Source organism: Ceratotherium simum, chromosome 36 (assembly GCF_057802395.1).
Source record: "Ceratotherium simum simum isolate JZ-2026a chromosome 36, ASM5780239v1, whole genome shotgun sequence".
Lineage (NCBI taxonomy): Eukaryota > Metazoa > Chordata > Mammalia > Perissodactyla > Rhinocerotidae > Ceratotherium > Ceratotherium simum.
In genome coordinates this window covers 18,609,099-18,633,098 of record NC_141935.1, presented here as the reverse complement: position 1 = coordinate 18,633,098, position 24,000 = coordinate 18,609,099, and the positions used below count along the sequence as shown (strand labels likewise).

General features: G+C 36.9%; 1 protein-coding gene across 2 annotated transcripts in view; it reads left to right on the top strand.

Annotated features, from left to right (window-relative positions):
• The window catches only part of EPRS1 (glutamyl-prolyl-tRNA synthetase 1), a 73,000-nt gene that overhangs the window by 17,161 nt on the left and 31,839 nt on the right, over nucleotides 1-24,000 (top strand). The window contains exons 9-18 of one of the 2 annotated variants that reach the window (XM_087424363.1): nucleotides 277-448; nucleotides 2,121-2,354; nucleotides 3,942-4,026; nucleotides 4,947-5,006; nucleotides 10,961-11,071; nucleotides 13,292-13,428; nucleotides 14,279-14,486; nucleotides 15,110-15,222; nucleotides 17,789-17,906; nucleotides 20,335-20,694. In XM_087424363.1, the coding sequence (XP_087280489.1) occupies nucleotides 277-448; nucleotides 2,121-2,354; nucleotides 3,942-4,026; nucleotides 4,947-5,006; nucleotides 10,961-11,071; nucleotides 13,292-13,428; nucleotides 14,279-14,486; nucleotides 15,110-15,222; nucleotides 17,789-17,906; nucleotides 20,335-20,694 (1,598 nt within the window). The remainder of the gene's footprint in view (nucleotides 1-276; nucleotides 449-2,120; nucleotides 2,355-3,941; nucleotides 4,027-4,946; nucleotides 5,007-10,960; nucleotides 11,072-13,291; nucleotides 13,429-14,278; nucleotides 14,487-15,109; nucleotides 15,223-17,788; nucleotides 17,907-20,334; nucleotides 20,695-24,000) is intronic. The other variant, XM_087424364.1, reaches the window with a different exon arrangement.

Sequence of the window (24,000 nt, the reverse complement as noted above, 5' to 3'; positions counted from 1 at the left end):
TACTGCATCAGTGGACTGTATTGACTTGACTTCTTCTAAAACATTTATAGAGTACATTTCCTAAGTGTTTTGTGAGACTTCTTTGAAAAAACGATGCATTTACTCTTGGTGCCAGATATTGGAACTATTACAGTACTTTTAAACTAACAGAGTGTGCTTATAATATAAAACGGGAACATGAAATTTTGTATCAAATTACAGGACTATTAAAATAATTTGAATTTAACCAGGTTAGTAATACGTTAAATAAACCGTGATATAACTATCATTTTATAGCTATTGAGAAGAATCTACAAATGTGGGAAGAAATGAAAAAAGGAAGCCAGCTTGGTCAGTCCTGTTGTTTGCGTGCAAAAATTGACATGAGTAGTAACAATGGGTGCATGAGGGACCCGACGCTTTATCGCTGCAAAATTCAGCCACACCCAAGAACTGGAAATAAATACAAGTAAGTGTATCTCTTTCATTATGCTAGGTGGCTTACTGTGATTTTGCTTTCATGCTCTCTGTTAACGTGGAGTAGGTGCTGAATAGTCAAGAGACCTGGATCTTTGTTCATCCACAGATTAACTGGCCTTCGGTAAAGCATGTAGCCTGTTGGGCTGTTTACTCACCTATCAATTTGGATTATACTAGGTTATTTCTAAGATCACTCAATGACTATAAAAGTCACCAAATCTGCCTAAAGTTGCTTTTTATATGTATTGATTACTTATTATACTGTAATGTGTATCCTTAGATGAAGATACTTTTCTTCCTCTTATAAACTTTGGTTCTGCTGGACATAAATCTGATAGAATTGAAAATTTACAGAAATATGAACAATACAATAAAGTATCATGTTTTTTTTTCTAGTTTCAGTTAGTTTTCTGGATAACATATTTTTTTCTTTAAATGATTACCCTCCTACCTGCCATTAATTTACTTTATAAAGTAACCATAGAATATATTTTCTTATACTTTGAAGAAGCCTACTACATACAAATGCTGAATTATAACTTCTTTTTTTTTTTTTTAATTTTTTGTTTATTGCAGTAACATTGGTTTATAACATTGTAAAAATTTCAGGTGTACATCATTGTACTTCTATTTCTGCATGGACTACATCATGTTCACCACCAAAATACTAATTACAACCCATCACCACACACATGTACCGAATTATCCCTTTCACCCTCCTCCCTCCCCCCTTCCCCTCTGGTAACCACCAATCCAATCTCTGTCCCTATGAATTATAACTTCTGGAGAGATTGGTGAATGTAAATGATTGCCTAGTTAGCTAATGTGACTTTCTTTAAACTTGTGGGTGTAGATGTGTGTGTCTGTATATAGACAAACACTTATGTGTGTGGTTGCATGGGTATATGTATTTCCTTCATTTTTAACAGGGTGATTGCTCCTTGTTTTACCAAGCAAATACTTGGAATACATTTGGGAAAGCAAATTTGGATACACGTTTTCAGTATCAAATAATTGCAAAGCATAATGCAGTAGCATTTTAATGAAGTTGTATCTTAGAAATTAGAAGGCATAATGCAATAGTATATTTTTTATTTTTATTTATTTTTTTATCGAGGTAACATTGGTTTATATATTTTTTTGAAATTAAAATTGTGTGTGTGTTGTGTACATTATTTTAGGCAGAAATTGTTTTCAAGACTATTCTATCTTAAATGAAGTTTTAATTAACTTAGTAATTTTCTTCTCTTTTACCCGTCAGAGGAGGAAACACTCTTCTTCTTGAATGCATTTAATTACAAAATGTTAAGCTTAGGGATTTACTTGAGTGCAGTATTAAGATATTGAAAAGCTAAATTCCCTCGAAATTATTATGTATATTGTTTATTGCTTCCTACCATGATATACATTGGCCATTACAGAAATATGCCTGTAGAATTTGCTATGCCAATACCCAATTGTCTATTAAATTGCAGATTTGCTTTTTTTTGGTTTGTTTGAATATTGAGTGGGTAACTGATTCATTGTCTTCAAAGACTGATAAGGTTCCTAACTTGTGAAGAATTATATTTCAAGTTAGTATTACTGCTTATAATGCCTTATCTAAGATGGAAAGGTAAAATGCTTCATGTTGATATTCAAAACATTCCTTTTTTTTCTAGTGTTTATCCGACGTATGATTTTGCCTGCCCCATAGTTGACAGCATTGAAGGTGTTACACATGCCCTGAGAACAACAGAATACCATGACAGAGATGAACAGTTTTATTGGATTATTGAAGCTTTAGGCATAAGAAAACCATATATTTGGGAATATAGTAGGCTCAATCTCAACAACACAGTGCTGTCCAAAAGAAAACTCACATGGTTTGTCAACGAAGGACTAGTAGATGGATGGTATGTTTACTGTTACCTATATTTGGAAGGAAGTAAGGACGTGATATATTGGTGATTTTTAAACTACTTTGAGGGGTGGGGAGGATGGATGGGAGGAGGTGGAATGGGAGACCTGGAGGGTTTCTGGTCCTGGTCTTTATTTCATCCAATAGAAAAGTGGCTGTGACTGTCTGGTCCTTCATAGATCTGGTTACCACTCTCCACACTCTGCTGAGGCTCACAGGTTTTTCTTTTCACCTGGGTCCCAGGAAGGCCAAAATGCCCTGAGTTGAGGTGAACACATAAATGGTCTCTGCCTTGGTGGTGAAGACCCACCTTATGGAGCAGTTGCCTAGAGGATTCAGCACCTAGAAAAAGTTTGAAAATCTCTGTATCATGTTAATAACCTATATGGGATTTCCATGAGAAAGATGAATATAAAAATTAAAGTGATTTTGTAGCCATGGGTCATTGAAACCTGTTCAGATGGGTTACCATGTTTATAAGTCTGTTTTTTTACCTGAATTAACAAGAATGTGTATGCTAATTTATATTGCATCATATAATGGTGACATATGTTAAGTATTTGTTGAATAATATGTGTTTTATATTGTTTTACTCTGGAGCTGAATTTGACAAAAGGCAAGTTTATCTTGCACCCCATACAAAGGGTATTATTGCAAACTTACTGAAGTTTGCAAATCTGCAGAATATTAATAACCAACATGCATATTTTTCCAACCCAAAAGGCTTTATAAAGTATATTCATATGTTGATGACATGATACCATCTCTTATCTGATTCTCATGGTCACATGTAGAATAGGGATCATGAATGTTTGTTAAATAAAAAGCAAGAGGGGCTGGCCTGGTGGTGCAATTGGTTGGGTGTGCGCGCTCTGCTGTGGCGGCCCGGGGCTCGCTGGTTCAGATCCCAGGCGTGCACCGAGGCACCGCTTGTCTGGCCATGCTGTGGCGGCGTCCCATATAAAGTGGAGGAAGATGGGCATGGATGTTAGCCCAGGGCCAGTCTTCCTCAGCAAAAAGAGGAGGATTGGCAGATGTTAGCTCAGGGCCAATCTTCCTCACCAAAAAAAAAAAAAAAAAAAGCAAGAATGTTTTAATGCTTGGATTTTCCCTATTTCAAGATGTCACTTTTGTGTCTTTTTTCAAAAGTGCTTTTTACTGTTTCTAGTAGTGCATTTATTTTACTGAGCAGTACTTGACTGCCAAGCAGTTTTCCTCTTCCATGAGCTTGGGCTCACTGGTATTGTTAATAGTCAGTATAACCGGCTCTTAGTCCTGATATTTAACAAGCTGTATATACAGTCATGTGTTGCTTGACGACAGGGAAATGTTCTGAGAAATGTGTTGTTAGGCGATTTCGTCATTGTGAGAACATCGTAGAGTGTACTTACACAAACCTAGATGGTATAGACTGGGCTATGTGGTACTAATCAAGTGGGACCTCCATCATATATGTGGTCCATTGTTGACCGAAACATCATTATGTGACACATGACTAATTTATTATTCATTAAGGTATTTTGTACTCTCTGCATCTACACATTAAAAAAATCTGGTACTTAAAAATTTCTCTATTTCCCAGGGATGACCCAAGATTTCCTACGGTTCGTGGTGTCCTTAGAAGAGGGATGACAGTTGAAGGGCTGAAACAGTTTATTGCTGCTCAGGTGAATTAGAGTTTCTTTTCCAGCTTCTCTGTTTGAATTTTCGAGTGTCTATTAATATCCCTTTAATCTTTTTTTTTTTTTTAACAATTTTTATTTATTTATTTTTTCCCCAAAGCCCCAGTAGATAGTTGTGTGTCACAGCTGCACATTCTTCTAGTTGCTGTATGTGGGACGCGGCCTCAGCATGGCTGGAGAAGCAGCGCGTCCGTGTGCACCCGGGATCCGAACCCGGGCCGCCAGCAGCGGAGCGCACGCACCTAACCGCCAAGCCACGGGGCCGGCTCATTATCCCTTTAATCTTAATTATTTCTGTTGTTCTTCCTATTCCTCATTTGTTCCTTATAATGCAAGATCAGAATGGTTTTTTTTTTTTTTTTTTTTGTGAGGAGGATTAGCCCTGAGCTAACATCCGATGCCAGTCCTCCCCCTTTTTCTTGAGGAAGAGTGGCCCTGAGCTAACATCCCTGCCCATCTTCCTCTACTTTATATGGGACGCTGCCACAGGATGGCTTACCAAGTGGTGCATCGGTACATGCCCGGGATCCGAACCTGCGAACCCCGGGCCGCCAAAGTGGAGTGCGCGCACTTAACCACTTGCGCCCCTGGGCCGGCCCCAGAATGGTTTTTAAAAAAAGGAATATAGTTAGCATTGTTTGTAATAGTGGAAAATTGAGACTGTCCTAAACTCCTAAGCTAGGGTTAGACAGAGGCAGCTGTAGTATTTTTACCCAGTGAAATATGACTGTTGACTCCAACTATTCAGGGTAACCAGGTTAGTTTGTACATATTAAGTGTTATATTCCAATGGAAGTAAACTTGCAAGTATTTATTGGATTTATCTTTTCTTATATACTTAAGTCAAAGAAACTGTTCTGTTAATACTTCTTGCCCTTTAAGTCATTTTATTATTGTTTTTCTAGGGCTCCTCACGTTCAGTAGTGAACATGGAATGGGACAAAATTTGGGCATTTAACAAAAAGGTATATGTTTTGACTCTTGGCCCTCCTTTCTCATGCCTAACTCCTGAATAATGTAATACATGTAGAATTCATTAGTGTGCTCATGGTAGAGAAAATTTCATGAATAGTATTACCATTTTGCAGACTTCAGGAAAATGGAATGTTTTCCTTTTTTAACATGTAAAGAGCATTAAGCCTATTAACTATACCAAAGAAATAACAATGATTAAAACAAACAAACTTGGAGTTATGGGGAATGGTAACAGTTTTTTCCTTAAATCTTTTATGAACGCTCTGCATTTCATTTTTCTGCTTTCAAGCTGCGAGCTCTCTGTAAGAAGGTATTACTTAATGCTTTTATTTGCCTTACTTAGCACGTAGCTTTGAGCATATTACATGTTATAACCTGAGATGTTATACAGCTCTGAAGCACAATCACATTTATATAAAAGACTTGCTTATACAAACTCGTTGAAAATGCATTATTCCTAGTTTAAAAAAAAAGTCCTCTGCTTTTCTTAGTGGCAAAGGGAAGATTTGGCTAACTCCATTCTACTGTTCCCTTGTGTACTGAGAGGACATGAGAGTTTTAAAGTTAACGTTATTTCATTGAGTTGTATCGAAGGTTCATTAATTATAATTCCTGTGTCTTACTGAATCTAGCTTTTTTTTTTTAACTGTTTCTTAAATGAAAATCAAATGAGGAATACTGCATATTGACATTGTTAATTACTAATTAGAAGCAGATGCTTAGACACTATAATAAGGCAAATCGTTAAAATGCCGTGTTTTAAACTATGGTTTCTGTGATTGTGTTCTGTACATTCTTTTTTGGTATTGCTGCTTGATTGTGCTGATGCCTTGCCTCAAGAAATAGTTGCTTGTCTTGCATGTGTCTTGAATTTATTTTATTTAGTCTTTTGTGTTCAGTCAGTTTTTCGATACGTAAAGGAATATTAACTGGTTCTTTCTGTTGCTGCAGTTACTAAAAATAAATACAAGTGGAATTTACAGGTGAAGTTAACTTGGTGTACTTTAATAATCCAATTTTTAAAGGTTTTAAGTTTTAATAAAATTATACATGTACACTTAGCTCAAATATGTGAATTATTTCACTATACTCAGAGAGTTCCATAGGGTCTGTTAAGATTACAGCATATTCTTGTATCTTCTTTCCTTCCATTATATCTCCCTAGAGAAATAATTTTCAGCTCTTTTTGGTAATTCTTTTGGTATTTATTGCCCATATATCTAAATGAGATACATGTATTGCTGCTTGTTGATTTTTTAGTTTTAGGCATTGTCAGTTGACTTCCCACAGTGGAAGATGAGGATTTTAAGTCTCTTAACTTTTTCTCGTAACTTGTTAGTTTTCTTATAGTTGATCATCCCTCTCTCCCTTTAATTTGTTTAGTTTTCTGATTCTGTCTTAAACTCTCCAAAAGTTGTCAAAATTTCCTACCAGAATGTTCACACACCTTAGGTATTTTTTCAGTTTCATCTTGGAGACATCTCTGCCGGAGCCTCCTGTGCTGCTCTGATCTGATCTAGATTAGTAGCCTGTTAACTTCTAAAGCCACAGCTGTCTTCCCAGGTCAGTCTTCATCATCGTCTTGGGAATTCCTTTTGCTTTTGTTCTGCAATAGATCATCTGGTTCTTGGATCTTTCTTCTCTTTTTATTACCTTCTTATTTTGCTCTACTGTATCCCTTGGTAGTTCCCTGAGAAGGGACCTGGGATGAATAAGATTTTTGAGACCATCCTTGTATATGACCTGTTTTTTCACTTTGAAATTTCATGATGATGTGCTTTGGTATGGGTCTGTTTTCATCCATATCCTTTGGAAGAACATGTAACTTCCAGTGTGGAAACTCATTCCTTTAGTTCTGGGAAATTTTCTTGAATTCTTTCTTGTTCTTTCTTTGTTTTTTCTCTACTACGCTTTCTTCTCTTTGGAACTCTTTTTGAGCAGATGTTGAGCCTCCTGGACTGGTCCTCTAATTTTATTTTTTCTCTTATTTTCCATCTCATCTTTTGGCTCTACTTTCTGGTAGATCTACTCAACTTTATCTTCCCACCCACCGTTCTGTTGAGTTTTTCATTCATCCTGTTGTTTTTCCAAGATTTCTCTTTTGTTCTCTGAATTTTCAAAATAACTTCCTGTCCCTGTTTCATGGTTATAATATTAATATTAATAATATTTTTTTTCTTGTAACATCTCTTTCCTGTAGGTTGTTTATTTTGGTTTTTCTTTCATATGTTTGGTTACCCTTGGTTATCTGCTCATGTTCATCATGGGAACTAAAAGAGTGATTGGAAGCCTAAGAGGAAGAGTTGGGCTTGTCAACTGAGCTTCACTGTAGGATGACCTGACTGGGCCAGTTAGGTGGAGAACCTCCATGTCAGAAACTTTATATTTTATCTCTTGGATTAGGCAGTTTTTCCAGAGGAGTTTCTTTTAATCACCTGCCTGAAGTGTGAAGGCCTGACTGCCAGGGCTTTGGATCCCAAGGAGGGAAGACTGCTGGGAGCCTTTACCTCCAGGATCTTACATTCACTTCATCCCCTTGTCTCAGTGCAGGACCCTCACCTTCAGCTGTTTCCAGTGTCTGCTGGGATCTAGACACCCTCTTTTTCACAGAGTAAACTTCCATTCTTTTGTGGGAGTAGGGGAGAGTTAGTTGCCTGATTGTATGGAGCAGAGAGGGGTTTCCATATGTTTCTCAGCTTCCAGAATTTTGTTGCTGTTATTTCCTCTCCTATTCTACTGATTCTTCTGGATTTGTGCCTTTAAACAAAACCAGGCACTCCATGTCTTTCTAGTGGGGGTGTGGGAGGGAATGAAAGGAGATGACTGTTTTTCAGTCTGCTTTGTTTATCCCTCAGTCTGTGGGATCTTTCATCATTAAGCACCATCTTAAAAACAAAGTACAGTTTAAAATTTTGATTGGTAGTAAAAAGGAACTCGTTCTGATCATGTACATTTTTTTTTCTATTGCTGGCCTTCCTGCCATCTCCCTACACTTCCTTAACTTTCTCATTCCCTCTGACCCTTGAGGTGCAGATCTCTTGTTTAGGATTCATGTCGCATTGGATCTCTAATTACTGCTTTGTTCCTTTGTAGCTTGCTCTTTCTTTCCAAGCTCTGCAAATAAAATTTAAGTGAAGCATCAGTGAACTGAATTTAACGCCATGGCACTGTGAAGTAATCATTAAGCACAGAGCTAAAACATCATTCCTTGGACTCTCTTCCACTCTTAGTAGCTTAGCAGTTTTTTAAAAGCATCTTCTGCCAGAAGACAAGGGGATTAACTCCACATTAGCTAGAGCTCTTTAATTACATACTTCTTTGGAGAAAGAGCTTTATTTACAGGGTATATTATACATCGTAAAGAAGAGAAGGGAGAAATAGATGAAGGGGACAATGAGATGTGGAATGGTTAACAATCTCAATATCCCTCTGAAAATACTATGATCTTTGTTTTCTTAGCCTGACTTTTCATCTTGATAGGAAACTAGTACATAATTTTTTTGTATCGTAATTAAATGGAATATATATAGTTACATTAAAAAATCTACCTTGATACTAGTAGGAGACATTTCAATAGCTTACTCTACGTTAACCTCACTGATTTTCTTCTTGGTTTTATGTAAGTGTTAAGATTTAAACTTTTCAGTCAAGGCGGAAGAGTCACAGCTTTAAGATGTTCGTTGCAGAGCTATTATTTGCCTCCATCAACCTTTATTTACTGCTTTAATTTTAATATTTGTGTTAGTGTTTCAGTGGTATGATAACATAACATTTTTTTCCTCAACTCTCATCCCAACCTCCTTGCATCTGTCCCCAGCTAGTAAATTAAAGTATGTAGAGGCTTCTCTCCCTGCCCCCCAAATAAGGAAAGTCTTCCTTCAAATGAACAATTTTTCAGTAAACCCCGATAAATAAAAGGGTAGGTATTCTGGTTGAGGTGTGTTAAGGGGTCTAGCATCCTGTTCTCTTCAGTCACATGCCTATCCTTCCCTTTCTGCTTGGTGTCTACTAGGGCAACTTCTTGAAATCCTTAGGACTTTTAGGAGTAATTTGAAAACCACTGATCCAGAGATTTTTAGAATTGTACAGTTTTAGAGCTGAAAGAGACTTTTTTTGTGTGTGTGTGTGAGGAAGGTCAGCCCTGAGCTAACATCTGCCAATCCTCCTCTTTTTGCCGAGGAAGACTGGCCCTGGGCTAACATCCATGCCTATCTTCCTCCACTTTATATGGGACGCCACCACAGCATGGCTTGACAAGCAGTGCATCGGTGCGCGCCTGGGTCCCGAACCGGGGAACCCTGGGCCGGCGCAGCGGAGCACGCACACTTAACCGCTTGCACCACCGGGCTGGACCCTCTTAAATCTTTTAATCCAAGATTTCCCCAACTTGTCTGATCCTAACCATCTTATGGAATGCTTGTTAAAAATAGACTTTCAGGCTTTAGTTAAGACCATTAGAATTGTAAATCCTTAGGGTTAAGTGGCCTGAAATTTGTGCTAGCTAGTACCCTAAGTGATTATTATAATTAGTCAAGTGTAAGAAACAGTCTTTTACTCTTTTTGTCAGTTGAAGAAAGTGAGCTGCAGTGAACTGAAGGAAGTTTCTCGGGTTGGGTTGTCTAGTTTTCGTTTCTTTAAAGAAATTGTATGTTACTGGCTTAAATACCGAACTGAGTAGTCACAAATGAAATCTGTGATCATTAGCCTAATAGAAGCTGAAAGAAGGAATCCTTAACCTAGTAAGAATGACCTTGCAACCTCAAAGAAGGAAAGAATCAAACAGTAAATTTAGAGAGAGGCTGGTACAAATTTAGTACCACTATGACATATAGCAGATGAGGAGTAGCAGACAAGGGGAAGTTAAACAGATTTTCAAACTTTTATAAGTGACCCTCTGGGGATGGTTTCTTCTCTGAGTTCATTCAGAATTTCCACAATATCATTCCTTTCAGAAGCTGAAAAATACTATCAAAGCAAACCAAAAAACCAACCGAACAATGGCAACAACAAAAAACCCAATACAAAACAAAACAAACCCAGCTAGGTTTAATTAGCCACACCACTATTTCCTGCATCCTTCCAATGGGAAAAAAATAACTTCTGTTACTTTACTTCCCTATTTAACTCTACATTTGCGTCTGTCTACAGTTTTCTTCCATATGCTTTGTTTAGTGTCTAAACACTGCTGTTGTGCTTGGTCATCATGGATAATTTTAAATTGAACAGTGAAGTGAGAAAAATACATCAGATCTAGAGGGGATGCTGCTACTGCTTTGAAGGTAGAGTAGGTTAGAGCATAATGAGTACCACCATTCATTCAGCTAATCTGCAAATATTTATTGATGACCTGTATGTGCCAGACCCTTGCTAGGTACTGGGAATACAGTGGTATCTATATGAGAGCATGCAGACCAGTAGAAATAACTTGTGTATACTTTTAATCTATAGAATTGCCTTATTATAGTGACCTATGCTATTTTGCTTTTGATGGTGATATGTTGCTTAACACTGATTATAGAAAATGATACTAAAACACATATGTCTATATTCCTTCAAAATGGACTTCTCCAACAGTACAAAATTGGGTATCACGTTTACCGGTAGGATTCATATGTAACCCCACAAGATAATTTTTCCTCACCTTCTAATACCAGAATTAAAAATTATTTTCAAAATATTTCCAATATTCTGCTTTAACTAATTGGTTTCTTTTCACCTGTCAGTAGTTCTTGGGAAGGAACTCTAAATCCTTCACGTAGTCTTCATTTCTAATTGTTTTTCTTTTTTCTGCCTGACAGTTAAATGTTAAAGAGTTAGCAGGTAAACCCAAAAATTAGTAAATGCAGTAACAAAGAAAGCCAGTTACTATTCCTGTGCTATTATTTAATTTATGAAGTTTTGAAAAATACCTGAATGTTGTAACACGAGGATGCGTTTGTTGCAGGTTATTGACCCAGTGGCTCCACGGTATGTTGCGTTACTGAAGGAAGAAGTGGTCCCAGTGAGCATCCCTGAAGCTCAGGAGGAGATGAAAGAAGTAGCCAAACACCCAAAGGTCACCCTGCAGTTTCACCAGTGGTGTTCTCTCTGTCAAAAAATGGAGCAGGATAAAAAAAGGGAAAATGTGTTTTGGTAGCAGTAGCATGGTTTTGGGATCATTTTTTACCCAACATTATTTGTCAGAATTTAATACTAATCGAAGTAAATATTTTTGTGGATTTCTTGCTGAAGAAATTTATTATAGTAATAATTCACAGCATATCGCACCAAACTATATACTCAGTTGGTACCTATTTTTTATTCTGTAGAGATAGCATATTAGTATATAATAAGAGTTTATCTCTTGCTGGAGTCATTTTGAAGGATGAGGTATTATAATTCATGCTGTTATCTTTATCTGGAAGGTGAGGTGTGTTCTCTATTAACTAGGTTATTCATTAACTGTTACCATTGTCTTTAAGCCAAAACATTAGACCTAGTAATAATTGAATCACAGCTTGGGTCCAGAGTCTATCACACTGCCATTTGCTCTGGTTTAGAAAATATCAGTGAAGTGAAAATGATATCTGTCCGTCTAAATTCAGAATATAAATCTTAAATACAAGTAGCAGGAAGTTCTTCTCAGTTAAGCCATGGTTGTTGTCTTAGATAGTCATGACTGCTTGGTTGACGGTCATAAAGCAAAAGTAGGTGCTTTTATTCCAGCTTCGTGAGTTGTCTATATCTTCACTGTATAGTGAAGATTATGTTCATAGACTAACTCACTCATATGCTTATAGTCTAATATACTCAAACCTTACTCATAACTGTGTTATGTTCATAGACTAACTCATGAATAAGATAATATGCATCATGAAGAGCTATAAATATCCTAAGTTGTAGCTTTATATGATTGTTTTTCTAGATATGACATTATCTGTTTTTAAATTTTTTTGAGGAAGATCAGCCCTGAGCTAACATTCGGTGCCACTCCTCCTCTTTTTGTTGAGGAAGATTGGCCCTGGGCTAACATCTGTGCCCATCTTCCTCTGCTTTATATGGGACGCCGCCACAGCGTGGCTTGGCAAGTGGTGCATCGGTGCGCACCCAGGATCCGAACCTGTGAACCCTGGGCTGCCGAAGTGGAGCACGCACTTAACCACTGAGGCACTGGGCCGGCCCCTGTATTTTTTAATTTTAAAGATTTGAGTTCTTTTAAAGGGAACCCTAATAAGATTTGGGGTGTGTGTGTGGGATTGATTGATTTGGCTTTGCCTTTATCTTACATCTGATTGGTTCAACCAGGTGACTGGTGGTATCTGATATATCACCCACTACAGTTAGCTTAAATGTGAAGCTTTCTGAATGGTTTAAAATTTGAATGGTGAGAATAAAACTTTTTAAGGATGCTTATTTGTTAAAATGACAGCTGTGGTCAAATAGCTTAGTTCATAGTTAAAGTAGTAGTAGTAAATAATAAAGAATAGGTTATAGTTAAAGAACTGATTGATTAGGAAACACTTTAAATGATGACTAGATTACTCACTTTGATCTGTGGAATTTTTCTTATTTCCTTCACAAAATGTTCCATATTTAGCCTTGTCAGTATTCTCTTTTGAGCCTAGCATAGTATAAGTCATTATAAAATGCTGATTTTTCTCAAATGCATTGGTGCATTCATTGAACAATTATTAAACATATGCTGTTTAACGTTTATTTCAAAGGATCTCCTTAAACTTTTTTTCTTTTGAATTCTGTCAAAGAAAAACTGAAATTTAATGAATATAGCATTCTTTTTATTCCCCAGATCTTTTTCATCTTCATGTAAAACATACTGAAAAGGTAGAAAATGTATACGTATATAATACTATCTTTATACTTGTCTTCTAAAGTATGAAAGGTCCACAATTTCCTGCTCAGGTGACATGTGTTTTGTAATGGTCTGCAGCCACTGATCAGGAATGACTTTATTTTCTCCTTTGCTGCAAAAGCAGTGAGATTCTGGGGATAGCAAAGTCGATTCTAGTTGGAGGGACACTAAGTGACAAATAATACTGTCTTAACTCTGAAAACAAAGAATGATTGTTTTAGGCTGGAGTAATCTCATGGGCAGGCTACCTTCTCTAACTCCATTAGTATTATTGGTCAAGTGGCTGACCCAGTGTCACAGAGCTGGGATTTAAACTAATACAGATAACTTTTGTTTGATTAAAGAATAAAATGAATGAATGTATAAATTTGCATACTAGATTCAATAAGGTGTTTCAACCAACACTCTCCTTTTTTTGTCAATCAGAATCCTGATGTTGGCTTGAAGCCTGTGTGGTATAGTCCTAAAGTTTTCATTGAAGGTGCTGATGCAGAGACGTTGTCAGAGGGTGAGATGGTTACCTTTATAAACTGGGGCAACATCAACATTACTAAAATACACAAGTAAGAACTTTTTGTTTGTTTTCAAATAAATATAGAAGAAAAGTCTTTTATGTTTATTCACTTATGAAAAATGACCGAATTCATACCCACTCAAGATGCTGACTGGTAAATCTGCCCAGGCATAGATAGTGCAAATTGTGGACACATTAAAATTTTCTTCGGTTATGTTCCAGTTTATTAATAGTGTGTCAGGATATCTTTTGCTTGTGATGTTGAAAGTTACTACATCTTGTTATAAAAAATAGTTCTAATGCTTTAGGTCTCCTTTTTATCATCTAATTCTCATTATACAATTGCTGGTGGAGGGATCCTTTGGACAGAATTGTATATATAACATATTCTTTATCCTAAAATCTACTTTAAAATTGTTTCATGATGAATATGAACTTCCAGTTATTATAATGAAGTACACTTATCAATTTGTTCTTAATGTTACGTAAATGGAATATAGTATGCTAAGGTTAATTTGTGTAAACTCTGAAATCTTAATTGTTCAGTCATTGCATATGATTTCAAGTAATTGTTAAACGTTTTAAAGTATAGTATTTTAGATTTGCTAATGCTTAATGTAGGTGACTTTAAAATTTATAAATATGTTCATACTCTTCATACTCTTTATCAGATATATGTGGATCTGTTCTCCAGTGGATTATTAATGTCTTGATAGCAGGGATTATATTTTATTTATCTCTGGTATATGCTGGCACATATTAGAAGCTCAAGTGAATATTTGATTTTAAATTTTTTCAAAGAAAATTCCTTATCTATTTATTACAGATACAGAACAAAGTAATGCATTTATGGCAGTTATGCCTTCTTTTCTTTAAACACTTTTCAATCTTATATCTAGAAATGCAGATGGAAAAATTCTCTCTCTTGATGCACAATTGAATTTGGAGAACAAAGACTACAAGAAAACCACGAAGATCACTTGGCTTGCAGAGACTGCACGTGCTCTTCCTGTTCCCGCCGTCTGTGTCACTTACGAGCACTTGATCACAAAGCCAGTGCTGGGAAAAGATGAGGACTTCAAGCAGTATGTCAACACGAACAGTAAGGTAGCCTCCAAAGAAACCATGTTTCATCTTTCCCTGTTATATAAACTTTTCTTTAGAATTTTAAAAATTAGTTTTAAGTATTTGGTTCCTCAAATAAAATGGAAAAGATTTTCTAGACTTTTGTTAAAAGAACAAGATGTAAAAGAGTAATGGTTCCATTTTACAGATGAGGTTAAATGTTATCTTTTAAAAATACAATAAGTGTAGTTGTTATTTTAATGCTTCACTGTTTCACTGTGTTTGCTTAAGTAGTAAAGTTGTTAACGTCTTTTTTTTTGGTGGGGAAGATCGGCCCTGAGCTAACATCTGCCAATCCTCCTCTTTTTGCTGAGGAAGACTGGCTCTGGGCTAACACCCATGCCCATCTTCCTCCACTTTATATGGGACGCCACCACAGCATGGCTTGCCAAGTGGTGCGTGCCCGCCCAGGATCCAAACTGGTGAACCCCGGGCCACCGCAGCGGAGCACGCGCACTTAACCGCTTGCGCCACCGGGCCGGCCCCAACATATCTGTTTAAAATGGGAATATTCCAGCTACTGGAAAAACCGCTTGCACGTCAGAGTTGTCTTCAGTGCTCTGATTTTTAAGAAAGTGTATTTTGGTCTTATGTTATCTTTACAGCATGAAGAACTAATGCTGGGTGATCCCTGCCTTAAGGATTTGAAAAAAGGAGACATTATACAACTCCAGAGAAGAGGATTCTTCATATGTGACCAACCTTATGAACCTGTTAGGTAAATAAATGTAACTGAACATTTAAACGAACATGCTTAAAGCTCTTATAGTAAATAGTATTTTATTTTATTTTATTTTTTTTTTTAAAGATTTTATTTATTCAGTTTTTCCCCCCAAAGCCCCAGTAGATAGCTGCATGTCATAGGTTCACATCCTTCTAGTTGCTGTACGTGGGACTCGGCCTCGCGTTGGACGGAGAAGTGGTGCCTCGGGGCGCTCCCGGGATCCGAACCCGGGCCGCCAGCATCAGAGCGCGCGCACTTAACCGCTAAGCCACGGAGCCGGCCCGTAAATAGTATTTTAAAAATTGAACTTCCACTAAAATACTGTACCTGACAGTTCTCTATTCAGTTTGATTTGTTCTTTTTTTTTTTTTTATAATTTTATTTATTTATTTATTTTTCCCCCAAAGCCCTAGTAGATAGTTGTATGTCATAGCTGCACATCCCTCTAGTTGCTGTATGTGGGACGAGGCCTCAGCATGGCTGGAGAAGCAGTGCGTCAGTGCACACCCGGGATCCGAACCCGGGCTGCCAGCATCAGAGCGCACGCACTTAACCGCCAAGCCACGGGGCCAGCCCTGATTTGTTCTTGTATATTTAATATTTCAGACTTTATTGTAACAAGTGACAACTTTGAAACAGCATAATACTAGCTAGCAAGTTATTCATTTCTAAAACTAAACCATCCTATAATTCATCTTCATGTAGTCCAAGTATAAAGAAAAAAATTATAGTATATCTTTGGGTGAAATTATTACCATTACCTTTTTCTTTACTGTGTATTTTCGGTAGATGTATTGTAGAATATAAGTAGTACAGCAGGTACATTTGGAGGAAAATAACAAATGCTTATTTCTTTCAAACCGTGAAGTAATAGAATTATTATTAGAACTTTCAGTTTCTAAATTTTGTCCATGTTCCTTTCAGTTTTCTTTTTCTCTCTGCTCTTTTTTCATTGCATGTCTTTTTTTTTTTTTTTTTTTTTTAGATTTTATTTATTTTATTTTTCCCCCCAAAGCCCCAGTGGATAGTTGTGTGTCGTAGCTGCACATCCTTCTAGTTGCTGCATGTGGGACTCGGCCTCAGGATGAACGGAGAAGTGGTGCCTCGATGCGCACCCTGGATCCGAACACAGGCCACCAGCATCGCAGCGCGTGCACTTAACCACCAAGCCACAGGGCCGGCCCATCATTGCATGTCTTTAACTGTGTGATCAGACCTCTCTCCTGAGCTCCAGACTTGTGAATCTAATGCCTGTTAGACATCTCTGAATAGATATCTTTTAAGTACCTCAAACTCAGTATCTTCATAATTCTAAGATTCTAGGTACCATCTCTGACCTGTTCTTCGCCTTTATCCCCCATTCTAATGAGTAAACTTTGTTGTTTGTACTGCCTGTTTAGTCCATCTCAATCATTTGCTGCTCTGCCTTATTTCAGGCCCTTAGCATTTCTTCCTTGATTGCCAAAACAAGTTCTAAAGTAGTTTCTTGTGTCTCCAGCTTTACCCTTTTCTGATCCACTTTTCATATGGCCACCAGTATAAAAATTTCAAAGTAATAATTTTATCACATTTCCTCCCTGCTTAAAAATTCTTGTTAGCGTCAGAGTAAAATCTAAACTTCTTAGTTTGACATGCAAGCTTTTTCACGTTGTGGCCTCTCTACCCTCCTGAGCCATATCTGTTGTAGTTTACTTCTCCCTGATCCCTTCTGTTCAAAATACTGGACTGCTTGGGCTTCCACAGGCATCAAGTGCCTTTTAACCTCTTGCCTTTTTCTGGAATGGCCCTGCTTTTTTTTTCACATCTGGGTAACCTTTCAAATGTTACTTCCTCCAGAGCTTTCTTGTATTCCTCTAATGTGGATAGGCACCCAACCTATATGTCCCCATAGCATCTAGCCTTTTCCTCTTCAGAATATTTGTCACACACTTTTAAATCTATCTATCTGTCTGTTTTGTTTCTACTGCTGGAATTCATTAGGGGCCTGTACTTTCTTCTTATTCATCTTAGTATCACATTGCCTTAGTCAAGTAAGATCACGCACGTAAACAGCGTATCACAGGGCCTGGTACTTACTATGCTGTCATTAAATATTTAGTGATGATGGTGGTGGTGGTGGTGGTGCCACCAACTAGAGTAATGCCTAGAACAGAATAGATTCTCAGTTTATTCTAAAAAAAATTGTTGAGCTGTGCAACAAATGGTACTGGATCAACTGGATAGCTACATGCAAAAGAGTGAAGTTGAACCCCCAACCTCATACCATATATAAAAATTAACTCAAATATGGATCAAAGATTACCTCAAATATGAATCATGTTCATGTCTATAAAATTTAATAAATTGGAAATTTATAATTAGCATTGTCAATTTTTATTTATGTATTTGTTGTCTTTAAACTATTCTGAAGAGCCTCTGATTTGAATAATAAGGGAATGGACTATTTATACTTTGAAAAGTATTAACACAGTGCCATTGAATTAATCTAGGAATTAAATTTTAATTTCTGTCAGATAATTTTGTTCAAATAAACTTTCTTGGCCCTTCATTTTCTTTTTAGCCCATATAGTTGCAGAGAAGCCCCATGTGTTTTGATTTTCATTCCTGACGGGCATACAAAAGAAATGCCAACATCTGGCTCAAAGGAAAAGACTAAGGTAGAAATGACAAAAAGTGAGGTAAGTATTGACTTTAATGGATGTGTCTCAAATCAGTGATCCTTGTATCCTAGGGTTTAAATCTACTTCTTTACAAATGGTTGTCCTTCTTATTGTTGAGAATGAAGAAGACAATAACTCTTAGATTTTTGGGGGTTTTGTTGTTCTTTCATAAAGTTTTCAAAATACCTTAAAAACAAGATTTTTAAAATTTAATTTATGTGAAAAAGAAAGAAGAAAGACTAGATTAAAAGAATGTTTTTAGAAAAAAATTGTTTTTTTCCTAGTAGAGATGCAGTAGATCTTTTTCTCTTTAATAGCCTGTCTGCTTTAGTCAGGAGCATTGTGCAGAGCTGAGGAGTATGTTGAGGACTACCTATTCTTAGCTGCTCATCTTGTGAGAAGGAAAAAAAAAAAGCCTTGCCCAAGATAACAGAAGTTGTCATCGACAGAGTCAAGACAGTGACCTGGTTTCCTGGCTCCCTGTCTGTACTTTTCTGTCAAACTCCAGTGCCTCTGGGAGAAGAGCTCCTGGTAGTCAGTTAGGTTTGGAAAAGAAAAAAAACAGAGGAACTGCTGTGTTGTGGATGATCGGAAACTGTTTTCTTGTTTTTTTCTATTCCTTTTGCATTTTGGAGGTAGTGCTTAATCTCTGTAAGAATGTGTTAGGAATCTGCCTGACAGTCAGGGTTGGGAGGGATGTTCCAGATGGAGACAACTTCTGTCCTCATCATACAGTATGTAGATTTGAGAGGTGGTGACATGTCTAGAGAATTAGGGGGTTTCTTGTGTGGGCCAGAGGTCCTCAACTTGCTCAGGTCATAGCATCCTTCGTTTCTCAGTAACTTTTTCATGGTAACCCTAGGCTAAATGAAATTCCTGACAGTTCTCTTTATTGAGTAGTTAAGTTCAAACAACTAGGTAAATATTTATCTTCCAGTAACTTAATAGCCATTTGAAAAAAGAAGTACATGTAAATTGAAAGAAAAGAAACCTTAATTTTATTCTTAAAATATTTTATTCTCAAATGTTAAATATTTTCATTTTATTCTTATTTTTATTTCATTCTTAAAGTGATAGACAAATGGAAAGAAAAAATAATACTTTTCTTTCTAGAACCTTGGACTCAGATTGGATGCTGCCATTGACTATTTCCTATTCCACAGTGATTTTCCTGTGGTATTTGATTTTTAATACAGCAGCTGTGGAAAATCCAGCTTTGCAAAGATATGACATTATTGAAAGGAATGTAGCACTCTCTAATGTTAAAACTGAACCACCTTTAGCTTGTAGTACATGCAGTGTTTGACAGATGTTTGGTATATTGCTCTGTTTACCTGAAATATTAAAAATATCCTATGGCACCCCTGTGAATTTTCTGTGGCACCCTGAAGCAGGTTCATGCAACTCTGATATACCTTGAGGTGCCTCTTAAGCTATCGAGGCAGAGATGTCTTAAAGCCCATTCAGAGTGCTGGGTCTGGATCATTCAGAGTGCTGGGTCTGGATCAGGACAGAGTTCTGGAGGAGAGATGAGACATTTTTGAGTTTAATACACATGACTCCATGAGTATGGATGAGATTATTCTGAAAAATTAAGTAGAAGACCGTTAAATAAAAAAGTCACGAGGAAGGTATGATATGAGCTGGGTTACATTTGGAAGGGTTTCAGTAGGGAGGAAAGCATTCTAGGCTGAAGGAAAGCATGACATAGAATTAGAGTAGTATAGTTATTCACTATCCAGAGATCATTTTGGTGAACATATTTCTAGATTTGTTGTGTATACTTATATGCAACCATATGCCTATAAACATGTAATTTTATACATGGAATTGTTCCACGATAGTGAGTTAAAATTGTATCAGTATTTCATGGAGCTCTTGCCTTGTCAACAATCTACATATATCTTATCTTTTAAAAAATTATTATTAATAATAGTTCCTAACACTTACTGATGTTTGCTTTTTCTCAGCCTTGGTAACTAAAAGATTTACACAGATTTATTACCTTTTATTTTCTCATCAACCTGATGGGTTCAATAAAATTACTATCCTTCTTTTACAGTTAAAAAACAGAAACAGCTTAGGTATCTAATTCAAAGTCGCACAGCTAGTATGTGGTGGAGCAGTGATTTATTCTCAGATTTGATCAGTGTGTCATGATTTCTTTAACTAGTTCCCTACTTGTAAAGATTTAGGTTATTTTCCGTTTTTTATTACGATAAAAATGTTCTGTTGAGTATCCATGTACTTCTACCTTTGTTTACTTCTGTCATTTTTCGTTAGGATAGATTTTTAGAAATGAGGTTATTCATTTAAACTTTTTAAAGGATTCAAATTTTCAAATTTTATTTTTAGCTTGACACATAAAACAATCAGCTTCATATAATTTTGTGGGAAGACATTTAACATGAGTTAATCATCTACTTTTGGTTTTCTGCCTCTATAGACAGCTACTCCTTTTAAGGAAAAACCAGCTCCTTCTTTAAATAATACTTGTGCTACATCTGAGGAGTCCTTGGTCCTTTACAACAGAGTGGCTGCTCAAGGGGATGTGGTTCGTGAGTTAAAAGCCAAGAAAGCAGCAAAGGAAGATACAGATGCAGCTGTAAAACAGCTTTTGGCTTTGAAAGCTGAGTATAAGGAGAAAACTGGCCAGGAATATAAACCTGGAAATCCTCCTGCTGCGGTGGTACAGAATGTTTCTTCTAAATCATCAGCAAGTATTCTGGAAATTAAATCTCTGCATGATGCGGTTGCTGCACAAGGGGAGGTGGTTCGTAAACTGAAAGCTGAAAAAGCCCCTAAGGTCAGTATGCTGGAGCGAGTCAGGACAAGCTTGTAAGGAAGCTCATGAATTCAAACTGCTTGAGGTAGTCTCATCTTATAAGACACGTTGTTTATAGACTGTCTGCTTGAATATTTTGACATTAAAATCAACATTTACTGATACCTGCTATTTGGCAAGCTCTGAAAGTATTAACAAGAAGCAGCTCACCATCTAGTGGGGGGAAGGCAGCTGGTGGGGAAACAACACACTGACTGTGATCGTGTGTGATATGTATAAATTGCTCTCAGAAGTGTTTGTGGTTATAAGTCGCGGCGAAGGAGGAAACAATGTAAGGGATATTAAAAATAGTCCTGAAGTAGAAGAAGCCCTTTATGGGTGAACAAAGTTCAGAGGAAGGTACTCTTAAGCATAGATCCATGGTTCTCAAGCCTTATCTTGTATCAGAATTAATGGAGCACTTGCTAAAGCATGTATTGCTGGGCCCCACCTCTTAAGTTTCTGCCTCACTAAGTCCAGAGTATGCAGAGAATATGCATTTGTAAAAAGTTGTCCATGTGATACTGCTGGCCAACCACTGGTATAGAAGATAGTACCAGAAAAGGCAGACAGGTATGAAGGTTCAATGTGTATTTAGGGTATAATTGGTTGTCAAAAGGTTTTTGACCGGTGACTATTTCAGGTTCTTCATAGGGGAACCCTCAAGTGGTACCAAATTTTGACTGAAGTATAAATTTTATTCTTCTTTTAGTGATATCTTGAGGCAAACATTTAGCCAAGTGGGTGGTGGCAATGAGTGTGGAACGGGATTGCTTGCTGTAAGTAAGAGACAAAAGGAATGGCATCTGTGATAGAGAAAGATCCATGTTTAATAATCAAGATCTATAGATTTACTCAAATAGTAGCATAGTTCTAAAACATGATCAAATAAATAGTGCTGTAACTGGATAAAATTCAGTCCCTGATAAGCTATCCCAAATAGAATCTGGGCTGTGGCATGAACACAGAGAGGTGTGGTGAACCACGGGCTTGATTTATGTGGCTGGAGGAGGTTTGTTCTAAGATGCTCTCAGGCATCTGTGGTCTCATCAGCATCCTGGGCTTTGGTTGGAGAATGATCTAGTAACTTGAGGTTGTAAGTCCCTCACCTCATTAATGAGTTGCTAGGCTTCTGACTGGAAACCCTGCACCCTAAGATACTTTGATTCATGGACATTTGACCTCTGCTGAGGAGAGAAAATTATTTGGGGAGACCTTGGAGTTATGCTCCAGAAGTTAATATTTTTCTGTCTTTCCATTGTAAAGTGTGAGAAATGTTCTTTCGTATCTTTAGTGAGCCTATTGAAATCCTGCAGAGCTATGATGATCCAAAACAGCTTTGCTTCAAGGAATAAAGGCTGCTAGATGTATGGGTTTAGGGTATAAATCTTTGATAGCTCCTACCCTGTGGTGAGGTTAGGAGCATTTTGTTCTCTCTCTATATGTCAGACACTAACTGTGGACCCCTTTCTAGATGTAATTTGGGGGGAAGGTCTTTGGTCTTTAAATTGCTTCATTCTTAATAGAGTACATTGAGATTCTGTGCTGATTCTTGGTCAGCTAGTTGTGTGTGGGGTAGTACAGCAGCAACCATTATACTTAGAGCAACAGCCAACTACATCTCCCATCCCATTGGATTAACGAATTATATCATGCTTTCCTGAAATTGCACTGTCAAGGTTATGAACAGTCAGCATATGGGTAAAAAATGAAAATTTCTTTGGTAATCGGGCAGATACTATTCCTTGGTGCTTTTGGGTAACGATAAATGTGATACTAAAATGAATCTGACTTCAGTTTAGTTTAACCTACATTTGTTGAATGCCTACAAATGTTCTATATCTATGTTTCAAAGTATTGCTTGTATTATTCTTCTCTAAATGCTAAGAGTAGTGAACAGTGCCCTCTTCTGTTCTAGAGAACTAACCCCATTACTGGGAATGGAGGTGTTATTTAGACCACATCTGGCTCTGTTTATTATACACTGTTGCTATTTTTATATTTAATCCTCACAACAACCATGTCCAATAATATTGAAATAATATCCCTTTTTTTATTTGTTGGTTTTAGTAACCAGTGAAAAACTGTGAATATGAAAGTAACTTCCTGCTGAAGTTTGCAAAGCCTGGATTCCAATTTTGACTGAATTCCAAGTTATTTCCCATTAGAGGTGGTAGTAGTGGGGCATTGCCGTCTAAGCACCAGAGAGTTATGGTTTTACTGGTTCATTATTATTTATTAAGCAAGTCTGTGCGTATTTTACATTAATAATTTGTTAAGGCCTCTTAGCCATTCCATTTCCTACAAAAGTAGTTCTTTCACTGCGTCATGTTTAGTGGTGAGGAAGGTGATTGGCTGAGGTTTTATAGTCACAGGTTTCAGTTAGACTTTTCTTTCTCTGTTTGTTCGCCCACCCCCTTTTCTGCTTCGGGATTAGATAGGTGATTCTGTGTAAGACCTTTTAAGCATAAAGGTAGAGTGTAAGCAAAAGGTGGGCAAGGAATAAAAACCTGGAAGGCCCCCTTTCATTCCCCTTTCAAGTCCACCGTCTGCTCCTCTCCCTGTTCCTCCTGCTCGGTAGGTTGCTGCATTAAAGTAGTGGATCAAGCAGATATAGAGGTGCATATCTGAGAGTACACCAAAGGTGTAGTAATTCTGAGTGCTGAGTTAAGTTAAAAATTAAAGTCACTTTTCAAAAATTAAGTCTTAACTTTTAAAGTTCTCAAGCTATAGTTTCAAAAAATAAAATAAAATTTTGATTTTGAACAGATTTCACTGATTTGGAATTTAAATGAGTGCAGTGTTTTGAACATAAAATTATAGTACTTCTTGAAATGGGAGTCAGAAAATAGTAAGTTAAAGGCTTTATGAAATACTGGTGACACTTTCGACTCTAGAACAGGGTTCTGCAAACTATGGCCTGCATCTGTGTTTTGTAAATGAAATTTTACTGGAACACAGCCACACTCATTAGTTTACATGTCGTCTAAGGCCGTTTTCATGCTACAATTGCAGAATTGAGTAGTTGAAACAGAGACCCACAAAGCTAAAATATTTACTCTCTAGCCCTGGCCCTTTATTGAAAAAGTTTGCTGACTCCTCCCTTAGAGGAAAGATTTTTGAGAACCCTTATGGTTAATAATTTTTCAAATTGAATTAATAAAGGGCAGCAAAATCAAGTGATTATTACATTAAATAAAAATAGTAATTTACAATTATTTCATCTTGTCATTAATAGTCTCTTTTTGTCAAACTCCATCTCTGGATGGGTGCTGATTGCCTTTTCTT